The 18,981-nt window shown below is 44.8% G+C and overlaps 1 protein-coding gene across 1 annotated transcript in view; it reads right to left on the reverse strand.

The window, feature by feature from the left end:
- Positions 1 to 15,447: 15,447 nt before the first annotated feature.
- The window catches only part of LOC122931738 (tyrosinase-like), a 112,207-nt gene continuing 108,673 nt past the window's right edge, over positions 15,448 to 18,981 (reverse strand). Inside the window, exon 5 of the mRNA XM_044285804.1 lies at positions 15,448 to 15,622. Coding sequence (XP_044141739.1) covers positions 15,448 to 15,622 — 175 coding nt within the window. The remainder of the gene's footprint in view (positions 15,623 to 18,981) is intronic.

Consider the following 18,981-nt stretch of genomic DNA (forward strand, 5'->3'; position numbering starts at 1 on the left):
ACAGTGAACAGTGATATGAAAATTTCAGTTTTTTAATGCCAAGGCATATTGCTCAACCATCCACATGTATTTGTGTCCAGGCGATGACTTGATAGAGCAACACGTCTTTCGGTGCCTGTTGAGGGGCGTGACATTCGCTCTGGTCATCGGAAAATGGTGAGATTTAGTTTCACACCTGCAGCAGGAAACAACTTGCTTTAGTCCTATGGATACGACATCGCCACAATCTGGCAAGTATGCTAAGAATTAGTGATGGCGCTTGGCAACAGAATCCATAACGGAATTCTTAGATAGCCCGAATCCGAACCTTGTACGCCAAACTTAAACACAGAAGTTCGCTCATCCCTACTGAGGAGTGAGGACCAGCTGGACAAAAAACGCTGTGTGCAGGGGGAGCAGCCTGCCCCAGATTTCTATATTTCTTATACCACTGGATGCCTTCACTTAAATTATGGGGAGCACTGCTGTGTGGGGAAACTAAGGGGAATCACTACTGTGTGGGGGCACTGAGGTGGAGCACTACTGTATGGGGGCACTACGGTATAGTACTACTGTATGGAGTCACTATGGTAGAGCAGTACTGTATGGGGGCACTATGGTGGAACACTACTGTATGGGGGCACTAAGGTGGATCACTACTGTATGTGGGCACTAAGGTGGTATACTACTGTATGGAGGCACTAAGGTGAAGCACTACTGTATGTGGGAACTAAGGTGGAGCACTACTGTATGGGGGCACTACGGTATAGTACTACTGTATGGAGTCACTATGGTAGAGCAGTACTGTATGGGGGCACTATGGTGGAACACTACTGTATGGGGGCACTAAGGTGGATCACTACTGTATGTGGGCACTAAGGTGGTATACTACTGTATGGAGGCACTAAGGTGAAGCACTACTGTATGTGGGAACTAAGGTGGAGCACTGCTGTATGGGGGCACTAAGGTGGAGCACTGCTGTATAGGGGCATTAAGGTGGAGCACTGCTGTATAGGGGCATTAAGGAGGAGCACTACTGTTCGGGGGCATTAAAAGAGTTTTCTGAGATATTTTTTTTTACTGATGACTTACCCTCTGTATCTTATACTATGGACCCCCATCGATTAGCTGTTATGAGAAGGTACCGGCGCTGCGGCCTTCTATCAGCTTACCAAGCACAGGGTTGGACATTGTATAGTGCCCATGCTTTGTATTGCTTCCTATAACTTGAATTCGACTGAGCTGCTCCTAGGCCACGTGACCGATGAATATGCCATCACACGGCCTAAGAAAAAAAGAGAGAAGGCCGTGCTGCTCGCTGAAGCACCACTGCCTTCTCAAACAGCTGATCGGCAGGGGTCCTGGGTGTTGCACACTCCTATAAGTCTTCAGTATAAAGCTCCTGCAAAACCTCTTTAAGGGGGAGCACTGCTGTGTGGTGGAGGAGGTGGACAATACTCTGTAGGCAGAAGAGGCAGAGGAGGTAGCCAACTTTTTTTTTATTTTGTTTTTTATTTTGTTTTTGTTCGTGGAGGCCCCAAAACAAACTGCGCTAGACTATAATAATGGCTAGGGAAAGGGGGTATACGTCTCTACTCAGCATAAGGTATGGACAAGTCCTATGGGATCCATGCCTGGTTCATTTTAATGAACGTGAGCTTGTCCACATTGGCTGCGCTTGTCTGTGATCACCCCCCCCCGTCAAGCTAAACACACATTCAAACAATTTACTTGCTGCAGGGCAGGCCAGCACCTCCAAGGCTTAAAGGGCAAGCTCTTTGTAGACCCAAAAGTTAAATGGGGCAGACCCATCAGTTAGAGCATGCAGACGTATGCACACATCACTTTGGGATGTGCTGACTGACCCTTTTTTTCTTTGCAGTTTGTGCTGGAGGTGTGGCTGCCTCCTCAGTCGTGCACTCCTGACCAGCTCGTCTTCCCCATAGGCTGATTTTAATTACTGTTAGTATATAGCTTGGCCTGCTTCCCCTCATGGAGAGATGGACTCTCATTGCAGTCCTTGGTGACCTTTTGGCGCCAGGGGTGGTGTGGAGTGGGCCCGGCATGCATGCTGGTAACTGCTTTCCGTGGATACAATGGAGGCCATTTTGGCGCCAAAAATGACAGAAATTTAGGCCGATCCAGCATGCATGCGGAACCTGCACTTTCTGAATCATATCATAGCCGTCATGGCACATAACAGGTAAAATTTAGTGTTAGGAACCCGTCTAACTAGAGATCGCCTTGACGTGTGGCAGACGGGCTCAAATAATTTTGTACAAAACGATTTGCCAAGCATCTCTAACTTATTAGTATAGTATTTGTAATTATGATGCAATTTTGTACTTTATTTGGTTCGCAGTGAGCTGTTGCATTGTAACTTTTGTCTAACAGTCTTCTTCTCAGCCATAGCAACGTGCCCCTGCGCTTTGGGATGTGCTGACTGACCCCCTTTTTCTTTGCAGTGTGCACACATACTGTTCCACCATGTTGCTGAAACCCTGCCTCCTGCTAAGATGGTCCATATCAGATGGTGGTGCTGGTTGTTGTGGTGTGCTGACAAAGCTTTTTCACATTTTGGCCATGCTAACCCTCCTTTCTGAGGTGCTGATGGTGCCCCTGCTGTGTTGGCGACTTCTTCCTCCTCCATCTCGTGCTTCCACGGAGCCCCCGCTGTCAGGTGGGAACGCCATCAGTAGCTCTACCAGCATGCGTTCTTCCGATCTTCTGATCATGCTCCAGTGATGGAATTAAGGACAGCATGCTGTCCTTGTAGCAGGGATCCAGCAGGGTGGCCACCCAGTATTCAGCACTGGTTAGAATGTGGGCAACTCGGCGGATGTTGCGCAGGCACTGCAGCATGTAGTCGCTCATGTGTGCCAGGCTGCCCAGAGGCAATGACAAGCTGCGGGAGGTGTATCGGCTGTGTCTTCTGTATCCCCCCAGCCACGCTCCAGTGATGCCTGTGAGCTGAATTGGGTGCCACCCTGCTGTGAACGGGGGTTCTCCTTCTCCTCATCCTCCAAAACGGTGCCCTGGCTAGACCGGAATGAAGGACCCTATATTGTGGGTTTTTAAATGAAGCAACTGAAATTAAGTTGCTTGCTGAGACCATTTGGGGCAATTGTTCTTAGTTTAAATATGCATTGTGTCTCATGTTGGAACAACATCTGATCAAAACTGCCACAACATAGGAACGGTCAAATCAATTCTGTTATCAGGGTTCCTTTTATGTTCAAGGAGAACATGTTTAGCAATTGTCTTGTCTCTCTTGTTTCTAATGTCCCCCAGATGTTCACCAACTCTCCATTGTACCTCAGTAAGGTTTTTTCCCCAAGAATTCCTTAGTACAACATGTGATTTTATATTCTACTCCTTTAGATTTGAAGTTTATAAAAGCTGCAATTTTATACTTCCTCCCTGTACTCTGACTGATAAATGTTTGCTGTGAACCTACAGGTTACACAGCCACCATACCTGTAGCATCCACAGATTTGTCTTTTTAGCAGCTCTGACATCTCAGGGTTATTCTTCAAGAACCTCTGTGTAACGCCCCAGAGGTGCATTGCCACCTTTGCACATTGCTACTGTCTCCTATGGTAAACCTAAATTTCATCTTGTGTATTTATTCCAGGTTTACCACAATGTGCATATCTATATTCATGTAACTGTTGTGTTTAAGTGTATTATGCCTGGTTCACCAGCTGATGGCAGCAAACATGGCAGAGCTACAGGTACCTAGAATGGAACCTTTCTTTCCATTTTGGCCCCACTCTGTAGTGTCCAACTTTCTGCAGGGAGGGTGGAATTCTAGTTAGAGTTAGTTCAGCTTACCCCTGCTAGGGGAAGGTTGTATTTTACCCCCTGACAAGGGAGGGTGTGTGGCAGTTGCACATAATTGTTGGATGAGCCCTGTATAGGCCAGCTGGAGCACCTTCAGCTCAGCTGTACAAGGAGGCAGAAGCTGGAAGCCTCTGAAGCCAGGAGTAAAGTTGCCTGGACAAAGCAAGAGACAGACCAGACCACAGAAAGTGAGGTACAGGATAAGAAGAAGCTGAGTTCTTTAGCCAGCCTGTCAGCACAGCAGAGCCAGAGAGCAACAGAAGTAGTAGAGAAGAGTTTGACTGCCACATTTAATGCCAAAGCCTGCTGGAAACCAAGACAAAGCATGTAAATCATTTGGAGAAAAGTTTATTCAAGTAAAGCTGTTATCAACTCCATCACAAGGTCCGCACATAATTTATTCTTCATCCCCTACTACTACTACCCCTTTTTCTGCTTTTGGAAGGCCAAGCCTGGCGTCCAGCACATCCAGGTAGGAGAACCGTGACATTGGGGGACATTATACTACTTCCCTACCCTACACCACTCTGGCATTCCTACACCTGGGTACCACCTACCACCATATCACTAAAAGGGACCCTGTGACCTTGTTGCTTCATTGCAACTGGTGTCACGACAAATATGCACTTTAAGGGACCCCAAGCAGTGCACCCGACATGTCGGGGGAGCTGCAATTCGCTTTTAGATAAAATAGATGCCCTAGTCTCACTGAGCAGCGGAGTGTACTGCAGACACTCTGTGCAAATGACCTAGACAGAGATAAGAGCCTAGTGAGGGAGTAAGAATCTCATCTTACTGGTGGCCGTTTGAATAAACACAAGCAATAAGAAGCGAATAGATGATACAACAAATGGTACAAACTAAAGCACATCAATCAGCTAGCTGTTAAAGATATACTAAAGTGGCAACATAATAATACACTGACTTTAAAATGCTACATTGAAAAAAGTTATGCCATAGGGAATATGAAGTAAATATTCCCATAGGTCTCTTTTACTAAGTACTCCCCCAAAAAACTAATAAGAGCAAGAGGAGATAAATTATATGATAGTAAACTAGGCCAATTTTAAAAAATAATAATAATTGGGCACTATATATTCTAGGATTATCTTATTAACCCCTTAGGGACTGGGCTCATTTTCACCTTAAGGACAAGGCCATTTTTTGCAAATCTAACCATTGTCACTTTATGTGTGAATAACTTTAAAATGCTTTGACTTATCCAGGCCATTCTGAGTTTTTTTTTCCCGTCACATATTGTACTTCATGACACTGGTAAAATGGAATCAAATTTTTTTTATTTAAAAACAACATACTGTATTTACCACCAAGTTAAGAAGCAAATCTGAAATCCTCCAGGTTTTTAAAACTGATTTTATAAACGTTGTTAACCCTTTAGGTGTTCCACAGGAGTTAATGGCATATGGAGATAAAATTTCAGAATTTAAATTTTTGGGCTCATTTTACATTTTAATCCATTTTTTCCACTAACAAAGCAAGGGTTAACAGCCAAACAAAACTCAATATTTATTGTCCAGATTCTGTAGTTTGCAGAACACCCCATATGTGGCCGTAAACTACTGTACGGTCACACGGTAGGGTGTAGAGGGAAAGGTGCGCCGTGTGGTTTTTGGAAGACATATTTTGCTGGACTGGTTTATTTACACCATGTCCCATTTGAAGCCCCCCTGATGCACCCCTAGAGTAGAATCTCCATAAAAGTGACCCCATCTAAGAAACTACACACTCAAGTTATTCAAAACTAATTTTGCAAACGTTGTTAACCCTTTAGGTCTTCCACAAGAGTTATTGGCAAATGGAGATGAAATTTAAGAATTTCAATTTTTTGGCAAATTTTTCATTTTAATCTATTTTTTCCTTTAACAAATCAAGGGTTAACAGCCAACCAAAACTCAATATTTATTGGCCCAATTCTGTAGTTTACAGAAACACCCCATATGTGTCCATAAACTACTGTACGGGCACACGGTAGGGCATAGAGGGAAAGGTGCGCCTTGTGGTTTTTGGAAGGCAGATTTTGCTGGACTGGTTTATTTACACCATGTCCCATTTGAAGCCCCCCTGATCCACCCCTAGAGTAGAAACTCCATAAAAGTGACCCCTATTTTAGAAACTACGGGATAAGGTGGCAGTTTTGTTGGGACTAATTTTAGGGTAAATATGATATTTGGTTGCTCTTTGTGAGGCAAGGTTACCAAAAATAGAAATTCTGAAATTTCATCTCCATTTGCCATAAACTGTTGAGGAACACCTAAAGGGTTAATAAAGTTTGTAAAATCAGTTTTGAATACTTTGAGGGGTGTAGTTTCTTCGATGGGGTCACTTTTATGGAGTTTCTACTCTAGGGGTGCATCAGGGGTTCTTCAAATGGGACATGGTGCCAAAAAAAGGCGATCAAAATCTGCCTTCCAGAAACCATACGGCGTTCCTTTGCTTCTGCGCCCTGCCGTTTGGTCATACAGCAGTTTAGGACCACATATGGGGTGTTTGTGTAAACTTCAGAATCAGAGTAATAACTATTAGGTTTTGTTTGGCTGTTAACCCTTGCTTTACTATTGGAAAAAACTGTTTAAAATGGAAAATTTGGCAAAAAATAGCTGTTTTGGCACTGTTTTTATTTTATTTTTTTGACCGTGTTCATCTGAAGGGTTAGGTCATGGGGTATTTTTATACAGCAGATTCTTACGGACGCGGTGATACCTAATATTTATTTATTTATTTAGGTTTTACACTATATTATCCTTTTATAAACAAAACAAAAAAACATTTTAGTATCTCCATAGTCTAAGAGTCCGATTTTTTTTGTTTTTAGCCGATTATCTAGGTAGGGGCTCATTTTTTGCAGGATGGTTTTATTGGCACTATTTGGGGGGCATATGACTTTTTGATCGCTTGCTATTACACTATTTGTGATGTAAGGTGACAAAAAAATACCAAAAAATACAGTTTTTATAAAAAAAAAATTTACAGTGTTCATCTGAGGGGTTAGTTCATGGGGTACTTTTATAGAGCAGATTCTTATGGACCCGGCGATACCTAATCCTTTTTTTATTTATTTTAGTTTTACAAAATCAAGTCTGAGAACCATAGTTTTTGTGTCCGATTGTCAGTGGCTAAATGGAATTAAAATAGGGGAAGGGGATTATAAATGTAGTACTCCATGGAAGTGTGGTACTCCCTGAAGCAACCAATAATGCAGAGGCCCGGATGATCGGGGCACGTGTCACACTGAGTGATGGTGTCCTTCCGTATCCCCCTCCTGTGACACACTCTGCACCTTTTTTGGGTCCGTCCCTTCTTTCCAGTATGGGGGACCACACCTGGAAAGTGTTGGCCAGGGACGATCCAGGCGCCTCCAGTTCCTGAGGCACTCTATTCTGCTCTTTCCTGAGGACTGCCTCATAGAACTGGAGGAATTTCCCTGTGTTGCCAGTGCTCCGGGACAGCACAAAAGAGTTGTACAAGGCAACCTGTACCAAGTAGACCGAAACTTTTTTGTACCATGCCCGGGTTTTGCGCATGGCATTATATGGCTTGAGGACTTGATCAGAGAGATCAACTCCTCCCATATACCGATTGTAGTCAACGATACAATCGGGCTTGAGGACTGTTGCCGCGGTACCTCGCACAGGGACAGGGGTGATGCCGTTTCCGTGAATTGTGGACAGTACAAGGACATCCCTCTTGTCCTTATATCTGACCAGCAACAGGTTTCCACAGGTAAGGCACGGGTCTCACCCCTGGGGATAGGTACCTGGGTAGGGAGGCCGCGTTGATTTTTCCGCACGGTCCCACAAGTGGACGGGGATCTGGCGGCGAAGGACTGGAACAAGGGGATACTAGTATAAAAGTTATCCACGTACAGGTGGTAACCTTTATCTAGCAGTGGGTGCTTAAGGTCCCACACAAGTTTCCCGCTAACACCCGGACATTCTGGGGGTTCTATACAAGAATCTCGCCCCTCGTACACACGAAACTTGTAAGTATACCCTGAAGTACTCTCACAAAGTTTGTACAGCTTCACGCCATACCTCTGTTGGGCATACAGGTTAGTTTGCTCCACCATCAGGTTCACAAATTGGTCACTGAAAAAAAGACTAAAGTAGTCGTATTCAGTGAAGCCCACTGTGGGAATCTGGATTCCTGGTTGGCCAACAAAATCAGGAATCGCAGGCTCAAAATGCTCTGGGGTACACCGTGCAAGTTCACTGGTAGGGGGCTCCGGTGGACTTAACCGGTCGGCCGGAAAATTAGTACGGGACCCAGAGCTTCTTGTAGTTGTGTGGGCCACAGGGTCCCTAGCATGGCGGTCCCCTTGATCCGCCTGGTGGCGAGTCCGCCGCCTTGGGGGCTCATCATCATTGCTAGATGATGAGGAGGAGGCGGATGACAAAAGGAAAGTGGGGTCATCCTCATCCTCACTGGGGCTCTTGGAGTCGGAGGCAAGCTGGGCGTATGCCTCCTCGGCTGAGAACATCCAGCGGGCCATAGGGTAGTGTGTGTATGTGTGTGCGTGGAAATCTTTATTTAGTGTGTGTGGGGGCACGGGTGTTTGCGGACTTTGCCCTAGATCTAACAGAAAAAAAAAGGCCAAAAAATTAGATTTTTTAAAATTTTTATTTTATTAATTCAAACTCGCTGATCAGCCGTCCAAAGCTGATCAGCGGTGGGGTGTGCAATACACTAACAGTGGCCGGACGCTAAGAGTGCCGACCACAGTTAGAGTACGCAGAAAAAAAAATACAAAAAATGCTTGCGCCCCAAAAAATGTGTGTGTGTGGAGGCAGGGGGGCAAGCTGCAGCACCCCTGGGGGGTCTAAGGTCACACAGCTGTGCTGTGGACCCCAGACACCCGATTAGGGTGATGCAACAGTTAAAGCGCTTCTGTCACCCCCCCAAAAGTAATTTTTCGGTTTTGGGCTACTTAAAATCACCCTTACCCTTTTTCGTTTAGTAATTTCTTTAAAAATGGCACTTTTATAATATGTAAATTATCTCTACCAGCAAGTAGGGTGGTTACTTGCTGGTAGCAGCCGCATCCTGCTTTAAAAAAAACGCCCCCTCCTCCTGTTGATTGACACGGCCAGCGAGCGCTCTCGTCCCCTGGCTGGCCCTGTCTGCTCTCTAAATCTCGCGCCTGCGCCGTACCAGTCTTCAGTCGGCGCAGGCGCACTGAGAGGAGGACGCTTGCTCGGCCGCTCCTTCCTCAATGCGCCTGCGCCTATGACATCACATCTACACCAGGCGCACTGCGGAAGGAGCGGCCAAGCGAGGTGATGTCACCATCACCTCTCAGGATCGCAGGATGGTGTTTGGTGGTGTATTATCACACCACCGATCACCATCCTGTTCCGGGTTATCGGGTGCCCAGAGACCCTAATAACCCGGAAACGCAGCAAACCGCAGGGGGGGGGGGGGCACATTGTCCCAGGGTGCATGCTCAATGATTTGAGCAGGCACCTTGTTCCGATCACCACTCGCCACGTGGCGGTAATCGGAACTACACATGACGTACCGGTACGTCATGTGTCCTTAAGTACCGGGACATCATGACGTACCGGTAAGTCATGTGTCCCCAAGAGATTAAATGGAACCTGTCACCAGGATTTTGGGTATAGAGCTAAGGACATGTGCTGCTAGATCGCCGCTAGCACATCTGCAATATCCAGTCCTCATAGCTCTCTGTGCTTTTATTGTGTCAAAAAATGATTTTATAGATAAGTAAATGAATCTTAGACGAGTCCTGTCTCCTCCATGCTTGAGAGATGAGTCCAGCATTCTCTGACTCTGAGCTAACGCATGCGCAGTTCGTTCCCTGAGGCTGATGCCAGCACAGGGAAGGAACACTATGCCGACACTGCGCATGCGCTAGCTTGTGCATCGCGAGATTACGGCGCTCTAGTTTTGTGACGTCTGGGAGCAAGGAGGAGATTCCGAGATGCAGGCTGGGCTCCTTCACAGTGGGTGTGGCTGGGCTCCGGAAACGTTAGTAGCCTCATTTACATATATATATAAAATCGTTTTTTTGACACAATAAAAGCAAATGGGGAATGGATATTGCGGATGTGCTAGCAGCAATCTAGCAACCCATGTCCTCAGCTCTATACCCAAATCCAGGTGACAGTTTCCCTTTAAAGGTAAAGTATTATAACAGGCCAGAAACAACAACTTTAACCCCTTAGGGACCCATGACGTACCAGTATGGCATGGTTCCCGAGTCCTTAAGGACCCATGACGTATCGGTACGTCATGTGTTGTTCCGATCACTGCCGCCTGAACCAGCAGGCACCTTGGATAAATGCGCGGGGTTAGGGTGACCCCCCCCCCCCCCGTGTCGGTGATTGCTGCAAACCGCAGGTTAATTCAGACCTGCGGTTTGCGGCTTTTACAGTATTACTCATACAGCCAATGCATTCCAATACAGAAGTATTGGAATGCATTGTAAAGGATTAGATCCCCCAAAAGTTCAAGTCCCAAAGTGGGACAAAAAATAAAGTGAAAAAAAAGTTGAAAAATAAAGCTTTCCCCCCAAAAAATTTAAAGTTTCAAGTAAAAATAAACAAAAACTTCATTTTCCCCAAATAAAGTTAAAAAAAATTGGCAAAAAATAGGGGGGAAAAAAGTATACATATTACGTATCGACCGGCTCTATAAACCTATTACATGACCTAGCCTTTTAGATGAACACCGTAAAAGCTTTAAAATAAAAACTGTGCTAAATAAACCATTAATGTGCTAAATAAACCATGTAATAGCAAGCGATCAAAAAGTCACACGGACCCCAAAATAGTGCCAATAAAACCGTCATCTCATCCCGCAAAAATCATACCCTACCCAAGATAATCGCCCAAAAACTGAAAAAATTATAGATCCGTTTTGAATACCTTGAGGAGTGTAGTTTATAGAATGGGGTCATTTTTGGGTGGTTTATATTATGTAAGCCTCGCAAAGTGACTTCAGACCTGAACTTGTCCCTAAAAATTGGGTTTTTGAAAATTTCTGAAAAATTTCAAGATTTGCTTCTAAACTTCTAAGCCTTGTAACATCCCCCAAAAATAAAATATCATTCCCAAAATGATCCAAACATGAAGTAGACATACGGGGAATGTAAAGTAATAACTATTTTTTGAGGTATTACTATGTATTATAGAAGTAGAGAAATTGAAACTTGGAAATGTGCAATTTTTATTTTATTTTTTGGGGTAAATTTGGTATTTTTTTTACTTCATTTTACCAGTGTCATGAAGTACAATATGTACAATATGTACAGAATGGCCTGGATAAGTCAAAGCGTTTTAAAGTTATCAGCGCTTAAAGTGACACTGGTCAGATTAGCAAAAAATGGCCAAGTCCAGAAGGTGAAATAGGGCCGAGTCCTTAACGGGTTAAAGCCTTCAGCTATTGAACTTCTCATATTTTAATTTTAATGAGCCGCCTTGGGTCATTTTATGTCTATTTGTGTGGGGTGTTTCCCTCAAGTAGAGGAGTATTAGAACAGCCTACTGTCATTTCCTCTTGGCTATGCTGAAGTTGGTGGTGCAGGTGTTGCGCTGACGTGATGAGGAGGTGGTAGAGGATGAACTAGAGGAGGAAACTGAGTCAACAGGAGGCACCAAGAAACATCCAGCAATCCTCTGTGGCAGTTGGACATGTGCCAAATGTCCGTCTCGGGCCCAGCCACTATTACATTTACCCAGTGGGCAGTTTGGAGATATGACGTCCCTGCCCGTGCTTACTGGTCCATGTGTCGGTGGTTATGTGGACCTTACCACTGATAACGTTGCGCAGCGCACACCTGATGTTTTTCCACCTGTAAAAGTAGTGGTGGCTGGGAACCATGTGGTACAGCCACTGTCAGTAAAAGTTTTTAAAACTGTCCATCTCCACCATACGGAATGGCAGCATTTCAAAGGCTAGGAGTTTTGAAAAGATGACATTCAGGTCCGGGGCCCGCAGGTGGGTAGGGGGGTACTTCCTCTTTCTCTCCAGTGTTTGGGGGATAAACAGCTGAACGCTTACATGGGACAGTGTGGAGATGCTTGGTGACAGTGGTGATGGTGTTGCTGTCACATTCTCACTTTGAGGGGTGCCAGGTGGCCCTGTCGCTCCAGAGGGGGAGGAAGAGGCCGAGACTGCAGCAGAAGAAAGAGCAGGAGGAGTCTCAGATCTTTCGTGGTTCTTCACGTGTCTACTCCACTGCAGCTCGTGCTTTGCGGTTAGATGCCTGGTCATGCAGTTGGTGCTCAGGTTGAAAACATTTCTGCCTCGCTTCAGGCTCTGACTGCACAGCGTGCAAACCACCCGTGTCCTGTCGTCAGCACATGTCTGAAGAACTGTCACGCCAAGGAACTCCTTTGCGCTGGCTTTGGTGTGCTATGTCCCTGGGCGCATTGGGCAGTAGCATGTGTACTGGCTGGGGGATGGCAGTTCTGCTTTTGTACCCTGCTCCCTCTTTTGCTGTGCGGTTGGCACTGCATGATCACTACCTCTTCCGACAAACTGCAGACGTCACTCTAATGACCGGGATGCCATTGAGGTCTTGTGACCGCTAAGTGACTGTGTATGACTTTAGGGTTAGACTGCTTTGCTGATGTGCAAGGGGTTGAGGTGGAAGATGGATGCCCGTGGACTGGGTGGAAGACAATGTGAAGGAACTGGAGGCACTCTCAGCCATCCAATCTACTACCGCCTGTACTGTACTTGTCCTGGCCTCACCATTCTTAGAGCGGTATTTGGGCCTGCAAAATAACGCTGAATGTCCTGTCACCTATGTGCACCAGAGGAAGGTGTTTCATTTGGTCGACTAGCTGGCACAGACCAACCCTAACCCTAACCCTAACCACCTAACTGTTTTGACCGAGTCCAGCTCGGGCAGTGGGAAAATTAGCTAACTGGAGGGGGGACAGCTAAAGTCCAAGCAACAGAGGAGAAATAACTGTTAGAAATCGATTCGGGAATAATGGGGGTAAAACCTGTTTTTACTTTCACTTTCAGCTGCATTCACAGCATCCTGATTTCTATCAGTGATATCCTCCCTTGTACTGAACATATGCAATGAGCGCCTCCCCCAGGACCCTCTATATAACGCGTCCCAGGTGTAGGAATGCCGAGTGGTATGTTGCGGCTTAAAATGTCTCTATGTGTGTCACGGTTCTCCTACCTGGATACCGCTGGACCCCAGGCTATGGCTCTAAAGCAATAAATAGGGGAAATAATTGAGGAATAAAAGAAAACTTCCAGACCAAACCTTGAGATGAAGTTCATTTGCAGCTTTACTTAAATTAACATTTCTCCAAAACGGTGTACAGGCTTTGTCTTGGATCCAGCAGGCTTTAGCATGAAACTGGTAGGCAAACTCCACTCTGTTTTATCTGTTTCTGACTCTGATGTACTGATAGGCTAGCTGTATAAGGGTACTTTCACACTAGCGTTTTTGTTTTCCGTCACAGGAGCTCAATACAGGAAAAAAACTGATCAGTTTTATCTTAATGCATTCTGAATGGAGAGCAGTCCATTCAGGATGCATCAGTTCAGTCCCTCTTACGTTTTTTGGACTGAGAAAATGCTGCAGAATACATTGAAGTGTATTAGTGCCGGATCCGGAATTAAGTGTTCTGGCAAAACAGATCCGGATTTCCTGTCTGTGCATGCGCAGACCTTTAAAAATGCAAAAAGAAATAATACCGGATCCATTTTTCCGGATGACACAGAAGAGACGGATCCGGTATTTCAATGCATTTGTCAGACTGATCTGCATCCGGATCCGTCTGACAAATACCACCCGTTTGCGTCCGGAATTTCGGATCCGACAGGCAGTTCTGGCGACGGAACTGCCTGCCGGAATCCTTTGCCGCAAGTGTGAAATTACCCTAACTCAGCTTCTTCCGTATACTGCACTTCACCTTGTAGTCTGACTCTAGGTTATGCCAGGGAACTTTCCTCCTGGCTCCTGAGGATTCAAGCTTTGGCCTCCATGGCCAGCAGAGCTTAAGGTGCTCTGGTTGACGTGGGCACATCCAGCAGAGATGTGCCCCCTGCACACCCTTCCTCTAGCTGGGGGTAAACTAGACTGACTAGAACTTTTGCCCCCACCCTTCCTACAGGAAGTAAGACTTGCCCACTTCTCTCCAGAGGGAGGTTAGAATGGAATAGTAAGTGTCATTCTATCTACATACAGCTCTGCCATGTTTGCTGCCACCTGCTGATGAACCAGGCATATTACATGTGAATGTAACAGTTGCATAACAAAACAGGAATGCACATTGTGGAGGACCTGGAATAAATACACAAGATGACATGAGTTTAGAAAAATAAAGACAGTAGCAGGGTGCAGAAGCGGTAACACCACTCTGGGGTGTTACACATATTGCTTTCACTCTGGTATTGGCTGAAAGATTGGATGTCAGCTTTCAAACAAGACCAGTTGCATGTTTCTAGCTGCTACCATTCAGGAGATAGCAGCATCTAAGGCAGCCCCCCCCCCCCTCCAGTTAGCTATTTTCCCACTGCTGGAGCTGGACTGGGGGAAAACAGTTAGGGGGTTAAATCTCCTATAACAGTAAGACAGATGAAAATGTGGAGTTTTCAACCCCAATAATGACTTTAGGTCACCCACAGAATTAACAGCACAATTAAGTATTGTATTTCTCTATCACTGAGGAGCTGTATTGCAGCCACATAAATGCCTACAGGTCACTCACAGAGTTACTAAAAACATTAAAATCCAAACACTGTCCCTCAGTGCAGCAACTTCCTGTCCCTACACTAGTCAGGTGCTGCAGCCTTTCAATACGAACATGGACTTTGGCGCCAATGTTCAGGTTTGAGTGCTCAGACACCGTAATGTATGAACCTGAAGAGTACGGTCTTGGTTCACTCATACCTAAACATCAGTAGATGCAGTAAAAGAGGACGGCCCACCCTCACTGTCTCCAGCACCACAGCCCTCAGCTCACGTGACTTCTGCAATAACTGGCCTCAGTGGTCTCATGCTGAATACTGCTGAAGCCAGTGATTGGCTGCAGTGGTCACATGCCGTACATGGTTACATCATGGCTGCGGTGCTGGAGAGAGTGAGGACTAAGTGCCATGTGTCTTCTCTTATTATGTTGTTACATTTAGGGGAGCAGAGGGACAACCCCTTTAAAGACATAATGTAACATATTAGGATGGCACAGTGACATAGGAGGGCACAGTGACCTAATCAGACATAGTGGTCTGTGGTAATCAGATAGGTTTCCTTATGTGCTTCATCTTGATATTGTTACTAGCGCCACGTTTTTGCACTCCGCTGGTGTCATCTATGGTGTTTTTACATATTTCTCAAATTGAAGAAGTTTATCGAAAATGGCCAAATTCCAGAATGCCCTGTGATGTTAGCAATGAAATCCGTACAAACAAGGTCTGGAGATTTGATGACTTCATTCCATCATCTACATTACAGTCACTGATCACAGCAGAGATACTGCCATCAAACTCGTGCCCCGAGTGGATGAGCCACCCCATGGAAACCCATCAAGCAGATAATACAGATACTTATATTCCTGACAAAATCAGTCCCAAAAACCATGAAGAACCGAGCTGCCGGAACCTCTGACGAGATCCTCATGGGTAAGAGGAGAACTCATAACCAAACTCAGCCGATCTGAGGATAAGCTCCTTGTTCTTGTAACAGGGGAAGAAGGGGGTTGCACAATCATCTGGTCCTTGTCCAATCTGGTCGTTCTCAGGATAATTGAGAGGCAAAGCCTTGTACCGGGCCATCCATGATTCAAAAATCCTGCAAAACACAAAAGACAATGCCCCGGAGTCATCACAGCAGATAATCCCACCATTAATTATCAACTAGGAAGAATTCATACTAACTAGGAAGCAATCTGAAGGATGTTGGGGCAGATTTACAAATGAGGTGACACTAGATTGCCCTAGAACTGACGGTCACGCCCCCTTTACAGGAAACTATGCTTCAGTGTCCTGGCCTCTTCCAATTAGTCCATTGCCCCTTTGTCTCAGAGCTCTTCTCACTGAAGGGGACATTTAGCTTTTCTGTTGGTTTTGGTGTCAGTTTTATGTCTTTGCTTTGTTAGGTGGCGGCAGATTTATGAAATTCCGCCCAGTAGTGCAGTGTGTAGAGGGGGTCGCCCCACCTCACATAATAAATGAGACTTAGGTCTATTTTAAAATCCTGTCCTGCCTTTCACCCCATTTCTACAAGTGGCGAGGCTTACAAATGTCGCAGGAATATGCACCAAATTGTCATCACTGGTGACTTCTTTACGCCACAATACTGGACTTGCACATTTGCTATATGACTCCTATTATATACACCTAGTGATTAAAATGGTCTTATAACTGTCTCAGAATTCCCGGCTGAAGCCAGGGGCAGCCATAGACCTTACAGGGAAATTTCCCAAAGGGCCGCCAAAGCCCTTTTCTCTGCCGCTGGCCAGGTAGATAATTAGCTCTCAGTGGTAATTAACGCTGTGAGAAGATCATAAACTCATGTATAGTGTTGATCGCGAATATTCTAATCTCAAATTGTTATCATGAATATCTGCACTTCGATATATAGTGCTGTATCTTCGCAATTGCGAACATTCTAGATTTTTTTCATCAGTAACCTTCCTTCTTGCTTGTGGGCCAATGAGAAGGCTGCAATATTTTGGTCTGAGCTTAGCAACATCCCTAGCAACCAATCGGAAAGTTGCCTACCCCTTACTATATAAGAACCTCCCCAGAAGCCATTTTCTGCAGTTTTTTGCAGTTCTGAGAGAGAGAGAGCAGTGACATTGCTGAGCTCTGTGCTTTCATCTGGATCCTATTACTTATTCAATTCCATTAGATAGTTAGTTAGCTGATATATATAATACAGATAGTCAGTGCAGGTTATATCCTGATATATATATATAATACAGATAGTCAGTGTAGGTTAGATAGTGATATAGTATAGCCGATAGGTTCTGCTGTCCATACATACATGCTACAGACATAGTGCTGTGATGTCACAACTAGAGATGAGCGAGTCGAAGCTGATGAAATGGAATTAGTTTAGCATTTCAGAAATTTGATTTGCAACAAATGTGAATTTCCTGACGCTTCATGATGATGGATGTGAATGATGAGAAAATGAAGACGCGGCACTCACCAGATTGCAAAAATAATGTTCAGGCTTTATTCCTTACTGCAAAGACAACAGACAGGCAGGGGAGCCGATCCACAGTGAATGGCTTGCTCCGCTCCCCTGCCTGTCTGTTGTCTTTGTCTGGTGAGTGCCGCATCTTCATTTTCTCATCATTCGCATCCTTTGGACTTGTGTTTTTGCATGCTGTGCACCACTGATAGATTTTGCTTTTCATACAAGAGGCTGTTTGGTCGATGTCATATCGTCTGTTGGGGTATTGTTTGCTTGTCTGGTAGTGCTGCTGTGTTCAACTCTTCATTCTACTATTGATTCACTTCATCATAACGAATCCCATTTTTCATAAAATGGCGGCTACACGTGTGAGGACTGAGGACATGGGGCAAGGAACTCTGGGAAGGCGGGACCACCCAGATTAACATCCCTGCATGCAGCCAATCAGCAGCCAGCCAGCCCGGTAATATCACAGCCCTATAAATAGGGCGGCCATCTTAGAGACAGACATTTTCCAGCGTTCAGAGTGCAGGGACAGATGTGTGAAGGCGCTAGGGACATCAATTGGAAAAACCTAATTGTGGGAAAAAAAGACAGAAAAAACGATTTATAAGTGCAGGGAAAGGACAGGGAGGAATCATTTCACAGCATCTTAGTGCAGGGAGAGATGACAGAAGGTGCTAGGGACATTGATAAGAAAGCAATTTACAAGTGCAGGGAACGATTATTTGGAGATCCAAATAGCCATTATACAGCTCTGTCATTCCAGCTATTTGTTACAGAAATAACATTTTATATTTATATTTTCTTGCTACTGTGGTGGCACTGGGCAAGTGGGCACAGTATATGCTGTGAGCCTGAGACACACGCTGGCAGGCAAATGCAATTAGATTACAGAGAAAAAAAAAAAAAAGCAGACTGATGTACTAGCCCTAAAAAGGGCTTTTTGGTAATAACAGATACGGCAAGGCAGTGGTATTTGTGCCCGCCATAGGCAAAATTATAGTAATTGTGTTCCCCAGCAAACATCAGGGGGCGCCGTGTTGTGCAGTACAACGGTCTTGGCCCCGGCCGAGTGTATGTAAATTTACTTTCTGCTCTTTGCATGTGGGGTTATGTTTGATATCACTTTTCAGTAAAGTAAAGTTTGTTTTGCTGGTGTCGGAGTTACTTTCTTCATTCGTAACTTCACTGTATCCTGGGGAGCCCACCCCGGTACATTTAGAGCGAACTTTAAATGTGATTTTGATGTCTTCTGTGATATTCCTGTTGGAAATGAGAAAGGGAGTGATGATATGCGGACATTGTTTGCAAAACTAGAAAAGGAATTCATTAGGGAAATAAGAACCAGCTGGGATATTGCCTCCCTGGAGCGACTCCTAATGGAAGGCAAGATCCCAGAGGGTTTAAGATGGCAACTCCCTTTGGTAACTGAGGAGGGGGAGGATTTAGTGGGATGGGAAAAGGTATTGAATGAATGTGCATGGAAAGTGATGCAATATATCATTTCTGTTCGGAAAAATAAGTTAAAAAAGATTAATCAAGTGATTGATGAATTGCAAGAGGCGATCAATCCAGAAAAAAACAGCAATAGGGAAACTTATGAAAAATGTAGCAAACAATGCCAAGAAGCAGTGCTTAAATCTGAAAAAGAAATAAGGAACAAAAAGCAGAAAAAGTATGCTAAGATTAATAACGATTATAAAAATGATATAGTGTATAAATGGAAAAATAAACAAAAAAATACAGAGGAGACTATGTTGGATGTGGAGCAGGTGGATGAGCCCAGTGGTGGTAATCCTAAACCGGGATACCACACTGAAGGTTTTAGGAGAACAGAAAATGGGGGTGGAAAACAAAAGGTTTTTAATAATAGGAATAATTACACTCCAAACTACCAAACTAATGGGTATATACCGCAATATAAACATGGGTATTACAATAGGAATTATGAATATGCATATCAGCCTAATAGAGATAATGAAAATGGATATGAGTCAAATTTT

Source organism: Bufo gargarizans, chromosome 3, assembly GCF_014858855.1.
Source record: "Bufo gargarizans isolate SCDJY-AF-19 chromosome 3, ASM1485885v1, whole genome shotgun sequence".
NCBI lineage: Eukaryota > Metazoa > Chordata > Amphibia > Anura > Bufonidae > Bufo > Bufo gargarizans.